General features: G+C 37.8%; 1 protein-coding gene across 1 annotated transcript in view; it reads left to right on the top strand.

Annotated features, from left to right (window-relative positions):
- Positions 1–18,856, top strand: part of RP1 (RP1 axonemal microtubule associated) — a 715,393-nt gene that overhangs the window by 463,688 nt on the left and 232,849 nt on the right. Inside the window, exons 33-34 of the mRNA XM_043976222.1 lie at positions 4,411–4,630; positions 15,365–15,519. Coding sequence (XP_043832157.1) covers positions 4,411–4,630; positions 15,365–15,519 — 375 coding nt within the window. The remainder of the gene's footprint in view (positions 1–4,410; positions 4,631–15,364; positions 15,520–18,856) is intronic.

The raw sequence follows: 18,856 nt of genomic DNA on the forward strand, positions 1-18,856 counted from the left end.
ACAGACAGACAGACAGAGACAGAGACAGAGACAAAGAGACAGAGAAACAGAGAGACAGAGAGAGACAGAGAGGCAGAGAGACGGAAACAGACACAGAGACAGAGACAGAGAGAGATCGAGAGAGACAGACACAGAGAGACAAACAGAGACAGAGAGACAAACAGAGAGAAAGACAGAGAGGGGAGAGTGGAAAGGAAAGAGAGTGGGAAGGGAGAATGTAGGAAAGAGGAGATGGGAGAGTGAGGGAAAGGGAAAAGAAAGGGGGAGGAAAAGGGGGGAGGAAATGAGATGAAAGAGGAGGGAAGGGGAAAAGAGAGACAGAATGGCAGACACAGAGGGAGACAGAATCAGTGGAGGCAGCTCCAGGGAGTATAACCTCTGGCAATGGAGAGCCAGTCATTGAAGAAAAAAGAGTTAGCCCTGAAATATAAGAGTCAGGCTTTGGAGAGGAGCAGGTCCAGGCATTCCAGTTGAACAATCTGCCCAGCAGAGACCCTATGGACAGAGGGGAGCAGTATGAAAATATTAAAAGAAGAAAAAGGGTATCTGAGCTCTCTAGTACTGGAGGCGTAAATCATCTCGGGTAGATGTTTTCTCTTTGTTTGTGCCTCACAACCTGTGTGCACTAGGTTTGTACATACTCTTCCCACTGATGCTATATGTAGTTGTAGATAGTTGTGCTCCAGATTTATAGAAAGAATAATTTGTGACTACTGTTCTTACTTTGCTCTGAGCTAATTATTCCTATTGGCTGACTATTAAAGGCATACACACTACTGGAGCTCATAAACTATAGTTTTAGGAGTGCATACCCAGAAAATTCCTTTAACCCTGGGAGAGTAGCTCCAAAACCCCCCACCCCGCCCCGAGGCCCGGGGATGAATATCAAATTACAGAAGTAGTCCAGAAGGGACACAGCATTCTGATCAACTAAGAATAATAGGCTGGAGGACACAAGCCAGGTTGTGAAGTCTGACAGTGCTGTAAAAGAATGAACTTTAGCATTTCTGTCAAAGGCTTATTTAAACAACTCAGAACTATGATATGCTCCCCTTGATGCCATAGGCTTGCCTGTGAATATGAATTACTTTTTTTTTTGTCCCAAAGGGCAAGAAAAGAGCATCAACCCTTAAAAATTTTCCTAACTCTGAACTATATTCTTTGGAGTTAATGCATGATTTTATCATACAAAGTCATTTTTCCTATTTTCAATTGATATTATAAAAGTTACATTTTAATTTTGATAATTCTTCCCAAATTTCCCAAATACTTTTATGACAGTTTAGTGGCAGGATTCCTGTTGGCAGCACATTATCTCTGATTATAAGAAAATAGCATTGGGGCGGCTAGGTGGCGCAGTGGATAAAGCACCGGCCCTGGATTCAGGAGTTCCTGAGTTCAAATCCGGCCTCAGACACTTGACATTTACTAGCTGTGTGACCCTGGGCAAGTCACTTAACCCCCATTGCCCCCCCCCAAAAAAACAAAACAAAACAAAACAAAATAGCATTGTCATCAAGGGGAAGCACTGATGCAATTCCCTGCCTTCCTCATTGTGTGAGCTCCAGCTACTCATCTCATGGCTTTCAGTTTATTTCCTCATCTGTTAAATTTGCTTCAATTCTGACCTACCACTCAAGGGCAATGTACTTATTAGGTAATTGTTGTTCTAAAGGAGAAGGAGAGGCTCCTGACCTCCTTACCCTTATCCCTATATCTGCATAGGATGATTTGTGGGACAAAGAAGGGTCAAGGTTCTCTGTTGAATAACTGAGGTAGTAGCTTCAGAGATGCAGCCACAGAAATCACATTATTTCTGCCCAGAAAGCAATAGAAGCATCCTAAAATCAGAACATTAAATGTAGTGTAGTGGAAAAAGCACAGCCTAGGCCAGATATCCTGGGTTTAAATCCTTCTTCTGCTGCCTATAAGACATTTTACTTTAGGCAGTGTGACATTTAAAAAGTTCAAAAGACAATTTCTGAGTAATTAGTAATTTTCTTAATAATGCTATTTTTTTAATAAAAGGACATCAGTGGCACTCTTGAATGGCAAAGACAATCATGGTGGCAGGCTCACCTTGGAAGAGGAATATTCCTGAGGGTGGCAATCAACTCTGATTTGTTAACAAGTAATGAGAGAATGAATATTACAATGACGGGCTATAGCTATTCTAATGTCATTTACTTCTAAGTTACCCCAAGTCTTGGGTAAGCTAAGCAAAGAATTTATCCCTATCCTAACCTGAGTAGAGCACAATGACTTCCCCACCTGCATGGGATCTAAAAACATTGTTAAGAAAGTTAATCCAATCATTATCAGTAATGTCCTTTAATAGACTGAGCTTTAAATGAAGACTATAGAAAAAGGGGGGGGAACTCTGGATGTCCCTGAATCATTGGTTATTTTTTTTTTAGATTTTTTTTTTTTGCTTTTTAAATTTTTTTGGTGAGGCAATTGGAGTTAAGTAACTTGCCCAGGGTCACACAGCTAGTAAGTGTTAAGTGTCTGAATGCAGATTTGAACTCAGGTCCTCCTGAATCCAGGACCAGTGCTCTTTCCACTGCATCACTTAACTGCCCCTGAATTATTGGTTATTAATGATTGTTTCTCGCAGGCAAGTCATGTTCTCTCTCTGGGCTCCATTTTCCTCACCTATAAAATGCAGGAATTGGACTAGATTACGTCTAAGGTTTCTTTCAACTTGACGTATTTTGATCCTTAGGGTTGGTTTTTCAGAGGTAGGATTTACGGGAATAAAGCTTCCAGGAATAATTATAAATAACTAACATTTATATAGCACCTAGTATGTGTCAGGCTCTGTGCTAAATGCTTTACAAATATTTCATTTGATCCTTACAACAACCTTGGGAGTGCTATTATTATCCCCATTTTGAAGACAAGGCAACTGAGGCAAACAGAGGTTAAATGACATGCCCAGGGTCATACAGCTGGTGAGTATTTGAGATAGGATTTGAACTCAGGTTTTCCTTACTGTAGGCCCAATGAACTATCCACTGAGTCAGTTAGCTTCCCAAGTAATGCCTATCCATGAAAGATTAGGATTAAGGGTAAGGCAGAGAGGAAGCTCTGCTATTTCTCACATATAACCAAAAAGAAGGAAGGAAAGAAGGAAGGAAGGAAGGAAGGAAGGAAGGAAGGAAGGAAGGAAGGAAGGAAGGAAGGAAGGAAGGAAGGAAGGAAGGAAGGAAGGAAGGAAGGAAGGAAGGACAAACAAAACTGCATTCTCTGTTCTCTTCCCTAAACCACTTAGAAAAAATATCATTATGCCTCTGGGTAGTTAAATCCTGATGAATCACAATGTTTCATTTCTTCTTCTCCTAAAATGCTAAAGCATTAACTTTTATTCCATGTACTTTCAAAGCATGTTGCAATGACAATTCAGCAATCTTTTATGATGATTGCATTTTATGTCAACTGATTCCTGGGACCTTATAAGGAAGAATATTAATTAGTAAGCACAATGTTATGGTGTTTGGTGGGGTGTGGGGGGAAGTACTGAAGGTGATATTAGTGAACCTGGGTTCAAATCCAAACTTTGCTGTTTACCATTATGTGACTTGAGAATCTTGTCTCTGACCCTCATCTCTTTAAATGTATATGTAAAAGGAATCCATTGGACTACATTAACAGTCCCTTCCCATTCTTTTTTTTTTTTTTTTGTGGGGCAATGGGGGTTAAGTGACTTGCTCAGGGTCACACAGCTAGTAAGTGTCAAGTGTCTGAGGCCGGATTTGAATTCAGGTACTCCTGAATCCAGTGCCGGTGCTTTATCCACTGTGCCACCTAGCTGCCCCCAGTCCCTTCCCTTTCTCAGTCCTAGAATCAATCCTTGAGTGATACATGGGGGGATAGAATGATTTAGTGGAAAGAGCATAGTACTGGGAGTTAGAAGATATGGGTTCTAATTCTTGCTCTGCCCCTACTTCCCTTTAGGACCTCAGGAAAGTCAGTAGTTCACTCATTTGTAAAATGAGAATGTTGTACTGGCCAATCCATAAGGTCCTTTCCAAATCTAAGCTTTGGTGAGAATTGCATGAAGCTCTTTAGTATCAGAAAGCAGATTGTTATGCAAATAAGCGAATGAACAAGCCTTTGTTAATGCTAGGTGCTAGGAATAATTAAGTAGCATTAGTAAGCTTAGCATTTCCTTATAGTTGTCAGAAAAAGTAAAAGGCAATATTTCCTTACAACAAGAAATTAATAGACTGAGTTTTTTTTTTTAAAGGGGGTAGATTATCATGATATGATTGGCCACAGTTAGAACCAAAAAACATAGACTATAAAATTAATTGGATTTTAATTGAGTTAGTTGTTATATTCTCTACAGCACTGGGCAGTTTATATGACTGGTAATTTCTCCATTTTCCTCGTTGCTCTACATTGTAGATTGAAATTGGAGATGTTGGAGATGTGTACAAGATTCGGGTCAGCTGTGATGATTTACCAGGCTTTGAGGGTTGGCATTTGAAGTCTTTTCACATAGAGGAGCTACAGACCAAACAAGAAATGAACTTTGACTGTAGCTGCTGGTTCTCTCTTAACAGAGAAGATGGGGAACTGGTGAAAGAATTCCCTGCAGAGATTAAGGACCAAAATCCTTTGCCAGGTAAAATAAAATAATAACAATAATGGATAGAAATACAAGAGCAATATGAACAAGACTTTGAAAGCAAATCAATGCAGAAAGGATTTCATTTTATGATTTTTCTCTGCCCTTCATGTCTCTGAAGTCATGATGTTCTGTCAGGCCATGGATAAATGTGGCTCCAGATGATTTTAATGACAAATATAATTTAATGTTTATTCAGTACTGTATGTAATTCTAAGTGCACAAAATCCCAATATATGATTATGTGATTAAAAGATAAGACTCATCACTGAAAACTGCAAAAAAAATTGTTGTTTTGTTAGTCTTTCGCTTATCATGGCTTGAATTATTGAGACCTGTATGAAAAGTAATTGTTGTCATGCAATGAAGTTACTTTATTCCCAAAGATGTTTACACAATGCCTTAACTATTCTTGTCATTATTAAAATATACCAGAACACAGTGTTCAGTTAGAAAGTAGAAATAGCTAAATTGATGCTAAGTTTTGGAATAGAGTTAAGAAGAGAGTCTGTCAGTTCTCTTGTACTGCTTAAATAAAGTTCTGTAAGATAAATTAACATAATTATTTGCAAATCTGAATTCTCGAGTTAGAGTTTCCTATTGCCAAATTTCTTCTCTCTGGTAAGTTCTATTACATAGTAGATAATTCAAAGGATCCATGCTTTGACTATTAAATGACTTTCTATTTGAAATAAGTATTCGAGATTACAAATGATATTATTTACACACCTTTCTCCATCTATCTTTCCCCAGTGGACACCATTTCCCTCTTATATTACCTTCCATTTTCACTTTATATATCTCATATGTGCATAGTTATTTCCATGTTGTCTCCTTCATTAGAATGGGAGCTTCTTGAGAGCAGGTACTTTTGCTTTTCTTTGTACTTCTATTACCAAGTAAGTACTTAATAAATACTTGTTGAGTGACTGACTGACTCATTCACTGTATGTTTCCTATATATCCAACACCTACATTTGATTTCCAACACTCATAAATTACTGTAGATTGGAATCAAAGTATCACAGCATCTGCATTAGAAGTTTGTTGGGGAGGCAGCTAGGTGGCACAGTGGATAAAGTACTGGCCTTGGATTCAGGAGGACCTGAGTTCAAATCCAGCCTCAGACACTTGACACTTAACTAGCTGTGTGACCCCGGGCAAGTCACTTCACCCTCATTGCCCAGAAAAAAGAAAAAAAAAGTTTGTTGAAGCCAACTGATTTGAATTCATTAAGGACAGTTAGGCATTCTCTTTCTTATTTCCTTACTGATATTAGCTTTTTTGGTTATATCATTTATTATATATAGCAAAGCTCTTTCTTCTTGGCAGAGAAAACAGTAGCAAAGTAAGAGTTGGTCAGATATGCATTCTTTTTATCTGTTATTATACTGATCCTTCTTGTCTCAAGAAGTGGTTCTATCTTTTCTTTTGTCTTCAAAGAAACCAGAAACAAAGGCCAAAACAAGAAGAAGAAAAGCCCAACTCTTTTTGTGTTGTCCTTACTTTTCCTCACTGGATTTATTCCATTTTGAGTTTTAGCTTTCTTGAGTCTACTCATGTTACATTTGGTATTTTTTTCTCCATTGCCTTTCCTTGCTTTCATCATCTGTACATATCTTTTAAAGGATAGGTAAGAATCACTATGGGTGCTGCCTCAGACAAACTGAGACCTGGGAAAGATCTTAGCTTAAAAAGGCCAAAGTCTTCCTCTGCATCTGGGGCATTCTCCAGTTGTTCTGACCTATGTCTTAATACTGGACTCAGATGACTCTGGAGGAGAGAGTGAGGCTGATGACTTTGCACAGCTCTGCCTCACTTAAATCCAATTCACTCTCAAGACACCACCTTTCTGATGTCATTGGTCATCTTTGAGAATGAAGGATAAATAACAATATTTTTTAAAAAATTCCCATTTAGTTGATCTTCTTTGCTTCCACGATTTCTCCTTTTTCCTATTCATTGGAATTGCTTTGTTTTGTTTCTTCAGAATTTCATTTTGGCCCTTACTGTGGCAAGGCAATCCTTTTACATTTTCCCCTAATAACTATCCCACTCACCAGCTTTCCAAATCTTGTAATTCTTCCTCAAACCTCCCATATACTCTCTGTCCCAACCCTATCAGCTGAGAAACTTTCCTCATATATTGTTGAAAAAAATTGAGTCCAGACTAAAAGGGTTCCCTCTTTTTCCCTCCCCCTTATCTTACATCATTCAAATGTCTTCTACCACTGTCTCCTTCACGTCTGTCTCAGCTGAAGAGGTGGCCCTTGTCTTTTGCAAGGCAAACTCCTCTGTTTGAACATTATCCCATTCCATCTCTCCTTCTCCAACAGATTACCATCTTTATCAATAGCCCATCCCCCCACTCATTTTCAATCTTCCCCATCTACTGATTGTTCCCCTGCTGCTTACGAATGCATGAACATCCTCCAAAAAAAAAATTCTCACTGGATTTGTTCATCCCTGCTAGCTATCATCCTGTATCTTTTCCCACATTCTTGGCTAAATTCCTTGAGAAAGCATTTTTATAAATTGTGTTTCTACCTCCTTTCCCTTCCTTCTCTTAATTCTCTTCAATCTGGTTTCTTATATAATTTAATGGAAACAATCCTCTCTAAATTACCATTGTTCTCTTATTGGCTAAGTCCAGTTCTCAATTCTCACCCTTCTTCCTCTTGATCACCCTCTTCATTTCATTATTCTCTTCTAAGTTTTTTCTGACACTTATCTCCTGGCTCTTCATAGGTCTTTCTGACCATGTTTTCTCGGTCTCTTTTGCTGAATCTTCATTTAGTCTTATATCTACAACCACCTGTTGGACATCTTGAACTGGATGCCCTGTATATATTTTAAACTCAACATACCCTAAACTAAACTCATTCTCTCCTCCCCCCAACCCTCAACAAACTTCTTATTAACTTCCCTATTATTGTCAAAGATACCACCATCCTCACAGTCACCCAAGCTCTCAACCTTGTTACATCCTTTACTTCTTTCTCTTTCTCCCTTCCCACTCCCCAATCTAATCTGTTGCCAAGTCTTGTTGATTTTACCTTTTTTAACATCTTTATATATACTCTTTTCTCTCCTTTGACACTGCCACCATCATGAACAGGCCCTCATCACCTCATGCTTGTATTATTGCAATAACTTTCTTGTTGATCTCCTGCCTTAAGTCTCTCCCCACTCCCAAGACAGTCTCCATTCTGCCATCAATGTGATCTTCTCACAGCACAGATTTGACCATTTCACCCTTTTATTCAATTTACTCTACTGGTTCAATATTGCCTCCAGGGCAAAATATAAATCATTGACTTTTCAAGTCCTTTATGACCTGATACCTTCCTACCTTTCTAGTCTTCTTATACTTTGTTCCTTTCCTCGGTGATCCATCACTCTGGCCTCCTTGCTGGTTCTTGCACAAGACACTCTATCTCTAGACTGTGCAAATTCACTATCGATCACATGCATAATTCTCTCTTTCCTCATTTCTATTCCTGGCTTCTTTCAAGATCTTCTAAAATCCCATCTCCATGAAGTCTTTCCCTGTCCACTTTAGGATTATTTCCCATTTATCCTGTAGAGATCTTGTTTGTACATAGCTGTTTACATATTCTCTTGGGGTCTATGGGGTATTGAGGGATGACTAGCACCTCTGGTGTGAGGGCTTGTTGAAACACTTTTCAGGGCTGCTCATCTACCTTTGGTGTCTACCTATCACTCAACTCTCATCTGTGGTTCCAAAAGGCTATAACATTTACAGTGACCACACCCTGGTGACTCTGGTAAGCTCTCTTGGTATGTGGGCTAAACCATGTTGTAGGTAACTGATGGGCCTCAAACCCATCCATCAGTTAGGGGGATGTCTACCCCAAGCATCTGAAAACTTCCCCTGGTAGGGTGGGCAGATGAGAACAGTTTTCCAACAACCATAAAGATGGCTGAAGCAGGTTCTGGCGAGTACTTAGAGCTTGGCCAGATATTGAAAACACCAATGTCATCTACTGCATCTCAGGCCATTTCCAGTCATTATGATTCTTGTTTTGCTACTAGCATTTGATGCCTCTAGCAGAGAGGGTGAAGCTGATGACTTGGTGCAACTCTGCCTCACTTAAATCCAGTTAATATTCAAGTCACAACATTGCCCAGATGTCATTGGTCCTCTTTCAAAATTAAATATGAACAACCTCCCTCATTAGACTGTCAATTCCTTCAGTACAGGAACTATATTTGTCTTTCTTTGTATCCCCAGCACTTAGCACAGCACTTGGCACATAGTGGACACTCTGTAAATACTTTTTGACTTTTCTGTTTACTTGAGAGATTTCCATCCCTCTAAGGTTGATGCTCCCATAGACTTTTAGGCCATAGGATCCTTCCTATTTTTTCCTCAACCCTTTGGAATCTTCCTTCCCCAAATCTGATTTATTTGGACTGACTTCTCTTCTCAAAACTAGGGGACATGCTTATCTATATCTGATTTATTTTTTCTCTGACCCTACTTGGAATTTAGAGTGGTCACTTCCTCCCAAATTTTCCATTATTTCCTTCTAGCCACTATTTTTTCCTTTTTGGTGTGAGTGAGATTTTCCCCACCCTTTAGTTATAAGTGATTTAATTAGGATAATAATCAGTTTATAAATTAATACATTTAGATATTCTTTTCTATTAGATTAAGTCAATAATAAATGTTTAGGTAAGATAGATGTTAGTAATGTAACGATTGGAATGACGCCACCTGCTGGAGACTTAGGAAGTGAGGAGAAAGTGCCTGAGGGTAAGACATGTGACTTTTCTTTGGCATCAGGAAGTGATATTTGCATCAGGAAGTGACATTTGCATGTGGAAGGAAGGAGGGGGAGGCTGGTGCTCTTGCTCTCTTTCGTCTGGATTCTTATTGAGAATGGAGCTAAAGATGCGCTCTCGCTTTGATAGATAGATGAATCTAGGCCTTTCTCTCTCTCTCTTCACCAAATTCTTAATTCTCCTTAATAAATGCTTGAAAGTCTAAACTCTTGCTAAAGCTTACAATTTATCGGCGACCACTCATTATATATTTTAGACAGACTAGCTAGAATTTTAGCCCCTTATAGTTTGGTGACCTCCATAATTATCTCAGGTGTCATGATAAATCCACTGTTGAATTTGGCCTTGACATTTGTTACCAAGTATATTTAATTTTTTAATTTTTCATAATGGCATGAGGATAATTAGGCAGATGATGCAAAAAGTGATGAAATAAAGATTAAAATTATTTTTTAAATGAATATCACAGCAATTTTCTTCTCAATTTACCCTCCACAAGGAGGGACTATAGTAATATTAAATTTTAGAGAATGTTTCAATTTTTGTTTTATTATATGTTTCATGTGTAACAACTAAGATTCTGAATTCCCTTAGACATGTTTTTAAGAACTTTCATTCTTTGATTTGATTATTGACAAAGCTATTTTAAAGTTGTGTTAAGCTCAATTTTGTAGGAAATTTTCCTGTCTGATTACCAGCATCCACACATCAACCCCTGAAAAGACTTCCATTCCACAACTACACCCAGAGGAAATCCCAAGAATTATCTGAGAAAAGACTTTCAAAGACTTTGAATGAACAGTTTTGTTTTGTTGATTTTTATTCCCTTCTGTTGTTATATACATCATTTGTAATATGTATTCTCTGCAGAGGCCCTCCCTCTGCAGGCCAGTTTCAAAGCACCGGTTCATGAGGGACCGCCCCCTGGACAAAATTTCCTCTTTCTCCTTTTTCTATATTGTTATTAATATATAGTTTGTTAGCATAGGGTATTGTATTCTGTTATTTTTGACTATTTCATCAAGGAAACACTCTGTGTTTCTTTTGTTTTGTTTTGTTTTGTTTAGTGAGGCAATTGGGGTTAAGTGACTTGCCCAGGGTCACACAGCTAGTAAGTGTTAAGTTTCTGAGGCTGGATTTGAACTCAGGTACTCCTGACTCCAGGGCCGGTGTTCTATCCACTGTGCCACCTAGCTGCCCCACACTCTGTGTTTCTTGAAGAAACAAAGGGGAGACTGTAACGATTGGAATGATGCCACCTGTTGGAGACTTACTGTAGGAAATGAGGAGAAGGCACCTGAGGGCAAGACATGTGACTTTTCTTTGGCATCAGGAAGTGATGTTTGCATATTGGAGGAAGAGGGGGGGAAGCTGGCTATCTTTCTCCCTTTTGTCTGGACTCTCGTTGAGAGTGAAGCTAAAGATGTGCTCTCCCTTTGATAGACAGATGAATTTAGGCCTTTATCTCTCTTCACCAGATTCTTATTCTCCTTAATAAATGCTTAAAAGTCTAAACTTTTGCTAAAGCTTACAATTTATTGGTGACCCCTCATTAGATATTTTAGACATACTAGCTAGAATTTTCTCCCCTTACAGTTAGGCTATCCACATATTACACTGAAATGTTTAGGTAATACAGATGTTAGTAAGGCTATCCACATATTACATTGAAATGTTTCTGTAAAGTCCATAACTTTAAAAGGTCAACTACCAAGAATAGTAACTCCTGAGCTAGATAGACCAATCAGGAATGATCATCCACTAGTTGGGAGACATCCACAAGTGGAAGCTCCACTTTGTATCACTTTGTGTACATTTGCCTTGCAGAAATACTTTTAAAATAGTATTGATTAAATACCTATAAGCCTTGTTTGTGTATAAAAACCTCAAGGACCTGCTGCTCTGGGTCTTTCAGGTCCTACCCCTGACTGACTGGCTTTATTGTGAGACAGGTACCCTCTCTCAATAAACATATTTCCCTATGGCTTGGAGACTTTGCTGTTTCTTTTCCCTCATCGAACTTAGAAATTTTCATGACATTGGTAAGAACAATATTAAAAATACATTTTTTTTCTCATTGGTTCCTGTATCTTTTGGAGAGTGAATTATCACCAATGTAAATCAACAATTAAGTGCTCTATTTTTTTTGATAGAAAGAGTTCTTCAGCATATATCTGAATATTGGATTCTCCCATCATTATTCTGTGATCTCTTTGTGCTAAGTTTAAAACATGTAATTATAATCCTACAATGCCTGGAACATTGTATGTGCTTAATAAATGTTCACTGATTGATTTGTTATTTTTTTTCTAAGTGGTCTATAGCATACCATGGTGACAAAATTGTTTCTCTTTGTGCTTTCATTGGTCTTCAACATAAATACTACCCATCATGTTTCCCCATTCTGTTTACTATATTTCTTTATATGAGTATAAATATTAAAAACCCAGTGCTCCATTGTCCTTTTCCTGCCCCCTTTTGTCTATTATACCAAATATTGTGTCTTCTTTCTTTACAATATATTTCCTTCTTAGCCCTTTTCGTCACTTTCACTGATAGAGGCCATTCAGTCCTCATTAATGTACTAGGTAGCCCTGTTCACTTTTAGACAGCCTAAATTTTCAGGAATTTTAATTACTTTAAATTTTTATTTAAAAATTAAATTATATTTACAATGTCAATGCATATTAATTTAATTTAAATTTCTTTATATGAAAGCTAAATTTAACTCTATAACTTCTACCCATTTTTCCTTTTTTTTCCCAATCAGGAACCAAAATCTAATCCTAGAATTTTCCCAAGAATTGAAGTCATGCTCATTGCATTCTATTTCACAGATTTTATTCTCTTGCCTTTTTGTTCAACATTTGCCATTCTACAATATTGTGATACCTTTTCTGTTTTGTTTTTTTTTTATATAGAGAGAGTTGTGTGTGCCTTAGAAACCACATCTACCATTTCTTCCAGTAGCTGAGGATATAGTTCACCTGAGCTATTGAGGACAACGAGGTGATCTCTTATTATCACCTTACTTATCTTGCTATCAACTATATTAGTCATTTTTGTTCACTTGTTCCCAGTATAAAGATCATTCTGTTGGCAGAGAAAACAGAAACAAAATAGGCATTGAACAGCTCTGCTGTCTTTCTTCTGTCAGTTATCATAGTGCCATATGCTCCAAGAAAAGCTCCTGATCCTTTTTTCTTCCAGTAGTGAAAAAAAAAATCTTCCAAAGCAAAACTTGTTGTTCTTATCCTTACCTTCCCTCTCCAACCCCAACTTAGACTGAATTTTAATATTCCTAAGACTGTTTTTAAAAACTATGCCCCCATCTTTTCTTTATCTTCTCTTACCCACTCTTGATTCTGTAGCCATGTTTCTTAAAAAAAAAATCCAAAGTGGTCAGTGAGTTTTCTGTGAATGCACATTGGACCCCATAGTTAATGCTTAGTAAATGTTTGCCTGACAAATCTCTTTTTTCTCCTCATTAGAATGTTTCTTTTTGTGTTTGAGAATTTTATCCTTGAGCATCTTCTGTCTCTTCTGAGCTGACTTCTCCTGTACCATCCTCATCTATGGAATCTGACGTGTTATCCCCCTCAATCCTTTGAGATATGTGATCCATATACATATATAGTCATACAACAGACATATACACACAAATGCAAATGTTTATGTATATACACATATACATACACATAGTACAAAAGCATATATATGTAGCAAGTAAGCTCACAAGTAGATTTTCTCTCCTCCCTTGCACCTTCTAGGAGGAATGGTTACTTCTTCCTTTAGGTTATCGTTATTTTCACTCTATCATCCAATTTTTTCCCCATGGATGAAAATCAGATCTAGAATATTATTTCCTCCTCTTGGACCTTTTTAAAAAATGAATTATTACTAAAACAAGTCAAGAAATTATTAGATTCTCTAAATAATGAGAAAAATACCATGAGATGTCTAAATCATTGAGATCCTCCTTCACTATGCTATCATGTTTATGTGCCAGGCTTGTGATCTGTTTCTCAAATTCCTCAACTATTTCCTCTTTCTGTTCAGGTTGTCTGTGGAATATTTCCATGACAAAATCATATCTATTTCTCTTTCCATTCATTCTCTAATTACTCTCTATATGGCGCAGTGGATAGAGCACTGGCCCTGGAGTCAGGAGGACATAAGTTCAAATCTGCTCTCAGAGACTTGACACTTACTATCTGTGTGGTTCTGGCCAAGTCACTTAACCCTGATTCCCTTGAACATCCAGGCCACATCTAATCATCCTGATGTATATCTTGACACTAGATCCAGATGTCTCTGGAAGAGAGCGGAAGGCTGATAACTTTGCATAGCCCTCCCTCACTTAAATCCAATTCACCACAAGTCATGATATCACCTCCTGATGTCATGGAGTTCTGAGAATGAAGGACAAACAACAATAACAACAACAGCAACAACTCTCCATCATAATTTCTACCTCTGGTTCTTGGATATCTATACATAAGCAAATATTTTTAATATTAAATGCTATACTACCAACCCTTTTTTAACCTATCCTGTTTCTTATGAATAAGATATATCCATCAAGAGCCATGGTCCAATTTTGGGTTTCATCCCACCATGTGTGAGTAGGGTGAGGATAAATTTGTCTTCTTGTATTTGGATCCCCAGTTATTTTGGGGTTTTGCTTTATACTTTGGGCATTTGGGTATAGATAGACATTTAAGGCCCTGCATTTTACTTCTGTCTCTTTGCTTGGGTTTTACTTTCCATGAGTGGGCAGCTAGGTAGTGTAGTAGATAAAGCACTAGCCTTGAAGTCAAGAGGACATAACTCACCTCACACACTTTCTAGCTGTGTGACCCTGGCCATCTTCAGTCATCTTGATACATATCTTGCCACTGGACCCAGATGGCTCTGGAGAAGAGAGTGAGACATAGTCCTGCCTCACTGAATACAATTCAGTGCAAGTCATGATATTACCTTGATGTCATGGTCCTCTTCAAGAATGAAGGACAAACAATGACAACAACAACAACAACAACAACAACAACAACAACAACAACAACTTCCCAACCAAACTTCTGGGTTTCCTAAGTGCTACTCTTTCTTCTTTGTAGCTATTCTTTATGTTATCCAGCTTGGTAAATAGTCATAGGAAGTCTTTCCAGTCCTCCAACTTTTTTAGTTTAATGCTCCCCTTCCCTTTTTTTCCTGGGGCAATGAGGGTTAAGTGACTTGCCCAGGGTCACACAACTAGTAAGTGTCAAGTGTCTGAAGGTGGATTTGAACCCAGGTCCTCCTGAATCCAGGGCTGGTGCTTTACCACTGTACTACCTAGCTGCCCCTGCTTAATGCCCTTTTGAATAGATTAATAAGACCCACAACAAATCCATTCTTAGTAGCCTTTGTTAGGTGTCCTCCATCACTGGCCAAGAAGGTTTCATCTCTTTATTTTAAGCTATTATTCAGAAATCCAAAATCCATTTTCATATACCATCTTAGCCAGCTGTTCAATGCCCGGGTTATTGTCCACTATATTCCTTGCTATCAATGGACAAAAGTTAGAAAACCACAACCCATGCCCTTGTTATGATTGGTTTCTCATCAGACTTCAAATGAATGACAATAACTTTTTCCCCCCTATAAGTGTTATTACTTTCTTTCTTTCTTTTTTTTTTTTTTTGCGGGGCAATTGGGGTTAAGTGACTTGCCCAGGGTCACACAGCTAGTAAGTGTTAAGTGTCTGAGGCTGGATTTGAACTCAGGTCCTCCTGAATCCAGGGCCAGCGCTTTAACCACTGCGCCATCTAGCTGCCCCCTTATTACTTTCTCCAAGGAACATTTAATGATCCCTCATGATCTTGATATGCAGTCTAAAACTTTTCTATTAAATTAATAAGACTGTTGTTTCTTTTCTTCCAGTTGTTAAATATTTTGTTTCTATATACACTGGAGACCAATGGGGAGCTGAAACCTTTGCCAATGTTTATATCACTCTCTATGGACAAAGAGGGGACTCGGGTGCTAGGAAGTTATATCGATCTTTGAAAAAAGGAGAATTATTTCAAAGAAACAAGGTAAAAATATTGTCATTCATGTTTAGTTCTCATGCTCTGTCTTTAAATAAGTTAGAAATTTTAGATTTTGCTCTGCATGGTCACAGGGAAACATTGTGACAAATGAGTGTTTTGAATTTGCCCCCTAATTTGCAGAGTTGGTGTTTTTGAGTTTTCATATTGTGGCAATGACTTTCATTTATCTATTTATTTATCTATCTATTTATTTATATGTTTGTTTATTTATTTAGGCACAAATAGGAATTACATGATAAATTCCTTTATTTATTCATTCATTCATTAACTTATTTATTCATTCGTTTTTTCATATATCTTTTTATTTATTTATTTTTGGGGTGAGGCAATTGGGGTTAAGTGGCTTGCCCAGGGTCACACAGCTAGTAAGTGTTAAGTATCTGAGGCAGAATTTGAACTCAGGTCCTCCTGAATCCAGGGCTGGTGCTTTATCCACTGTGCCACCTAGCTGCCCTGGATCTGACTTTTATAATGGACAGAGTCAAGTATTGAAGGAAACACCCTGCATGTAGGTGAGTGAAAGAAGTTTATTTTAAGCATTTTAGGTGGTGAGAGGAAGGCAGAAGAATAGAATATAATAAAGAACCATGGGAAAGGATACATCCAATGGCTAAAATGCGAAATGTGATAAGGAAAAAGAATTACTCCATTCACAGGTTGTTTCTTTTTTCTAAGGAAAATAATCTTTGCACTGAAAATGATAGAAAAAAATGGTTTATTAGGAGTTGAAACCCAGTTTAAAGTCAGGAGAAAATAAGAGAACACCTCTCTGCTCCTTACAGGATATGTTGTGATAAAATAATGGAATTTTGCAGACACCCAGGTCTCCCACATTATTGATTTAGTATTATTTGAATTGGGTGAGAATGAGAAACTAAGTACCTACTTAAGAGTGATTGGGTGGGGACCACACCTGGCTGGCCCTGAATGAACTACTGACATCAGCAAGAGACCACTCTCAACCAATCAGCTTGAAGGACCTCCCCTTTGGGGGAGGGAGAGAGGAACTAGTAAGTGGATGCTCGCTCATGGAAGCAGGCTCTTTTTGGTGAGGAATAGGTGCATGGTGGCAGACAGAGAACAAGAGGGCCCCTTTTAGTTGTTTGGACACCGGCTTGGAGTTGAGAGATTTCACGTAGGCTGCTAGGAAAGGAAATTGGTTTCTTTCTCTCTGGCTATACCCAATTAGATCTAAGCTAGGATTTCCATGCTATAAGGAATCTGTTCTCAATCTCTCTCTCTCTCTTCACTAACTTATAATATATTTTAATAAATCTTTAAAAGCCTAAACTCTTGTTGAATTTATCAGTGATTTTAGCCAGCTTCTCCCCTGACATTGGGGGGGGGGCGCAGATTAGGACCCACATTTAGATTTTAAACAACATAATGTTCAGTTACAAATCCAGGATAGTCAGGACAGCTCCTTTTCTCTCTACAGTCTTCTAGGACAAGCCACTAGTCTCTTGATAATTTCACTAAATAAGGTGTGAATCCTTGGCTCCTCCTTGACTTAAAGATGTGATCTTGGTTCTGGGGTAGCATTAATATATTGACTCCATGTTAATTATAGAGTTCACACACTTGAGCTAGTTCTTATGATTAGCCTTTAATACTGGGGTTGTTAGCCATGATCTTTTAAAAAAGAAGTTCTAATTCTTATTTTATAATGTAATGGTTTTCTTTTGTAATCCTATGTCTTTTACTGTATGCATTTAAGAATATTAATCTAAGACAGACTCCATATGCTTCACCAGACTGAGTAGGGGACAATCTCTCTCTCTCTCTCTCTCTCTCTCTCTCTCTCTCTCTCTCTCACACACACACACACACACACACACACACAGAGATTAAAAACTCCTAATTTAAAAGGAGAAGAGGACATTAGATAGAGCATTGAGTCTGGGGTCTGGAAGACCTGAGTACAAATATGGCTCTAGATACTTAGTAGCTGTGTGAGCCTGGGAAAATCATTTAACTTTTGAATACCTCAGTTTCCTTAACTGAAAATAGGGAAATAATAGCACTTACCACCCAGGGTTGTTGAAGATAAAATGATATAATATTTGTAATACACTTAGCACAGTGCTTGACATGTACTAAGTGCCTAGTAAGTCCTTCCTTCCTTCCCTCTATTCCTCTTTCCTTCCCTTTCCTTTCTTCCCTCTCTTCTTTCCTTCTTTCTCTCCTTCCTTTACTCCCTCCCTCTCTCCCTTCCTCCTTTTCTTCCTCCCTCGATTTCTCCCTCCTTCTCTCCTTTTTCTCTTTTCTTTTCTCCTCCCTTCCTCCCTCCCTTCATCTCTCCCTCCTTTCCTCCTTTCCTCCTTTCCTCCTTTCCTCATAAGAGGCAAATCCAGGCAATAAACAAGAGATCCAGGTTGTAAATGACCCTATGTTCAGTGTTCTTTCCAAAACAACATTGTGCCTCAAATCAAAATGCCTTTTGTAAAGTGCTTAGCCCTTCTGCCTCCACACAAGAAAAAAATAGAACCTTATGTAATGTCTGATATTAAGAATCATACTGGCACATTTTTTCCATTAATTTTGGAAGCTTTTTAATTTTGGCAATGCCCATCATTAAGAACATAGTTTACCCAAAAGAATATTATTTAGGAATTTCAGAAGCCTGAGAAGAAACTGTAAGTAAGTCTCTTTTTACTAACAATTATATTTTTATAATATTTGGTTTTTTAAATACTAAATAGTCTGAAGATATGCTCTATAATTGACTTTTAATTTGTTTGGAAAAATTCTTAGGAAAGAAAGTTTCTAATAATAATAATAATAATATAATTATTAATGATGACATCAACAGCCAAAGATGTTTCTTCATTGTTTACTCTCCCTTTCTTTAATAAAACCTGTGATTTCATTAGTATATGGAGCTATTGGTTTTTGTCATCAGTATATATTGATGCCTTCTCTTCAGTGAATAGTCATAAGGGTTACCTGGGGCACTAAGAAATTAAGTGACTTAGCCAGAAACACAAAGGAAGCAGTGCTAGACAGGGAGCTTAGATTTACATCTTCCTAGCTCCAAAATCAGTTGTCTGTCCACTATGCCAGTGATTTCAAACTCAAATAAAAACAGATCCTTGTGGGCTGCATACTGACTTAAAAACTGCAAATCAGCTTTGATTTTGTTGTATTGTATTTTTAAAAATGTTGACAATTATATTTTAATCTGGTTTGGGCAGCTTTTGGGAGTTTTGCTGGCTTTGATTTTGATAGTTCCTTAATATGGCAGTCTGCTTCTCACTAACTTTACTTACTTTTAGGAAATTATATTAATGAATTACTCTATCACCATGATAATCTTGTCAGA

Source organism: Dromiciops gliroides, chromosome 1 (assembly GCF_019393635.1).
Source record: "Dromiciops gliroides isolate mDroGli1 chromosome 1, mDroGli1.pri, whole genome shotgun sequence".
In the NCBI taxonomy this organism is placed as follows: domain Eukaryota; kingdom Metazoa; phylum Chordata; class Mammalia; order Microbiotheria; family Microbiotheriidae; genus Dromiciops; species Dromiciops gliroides.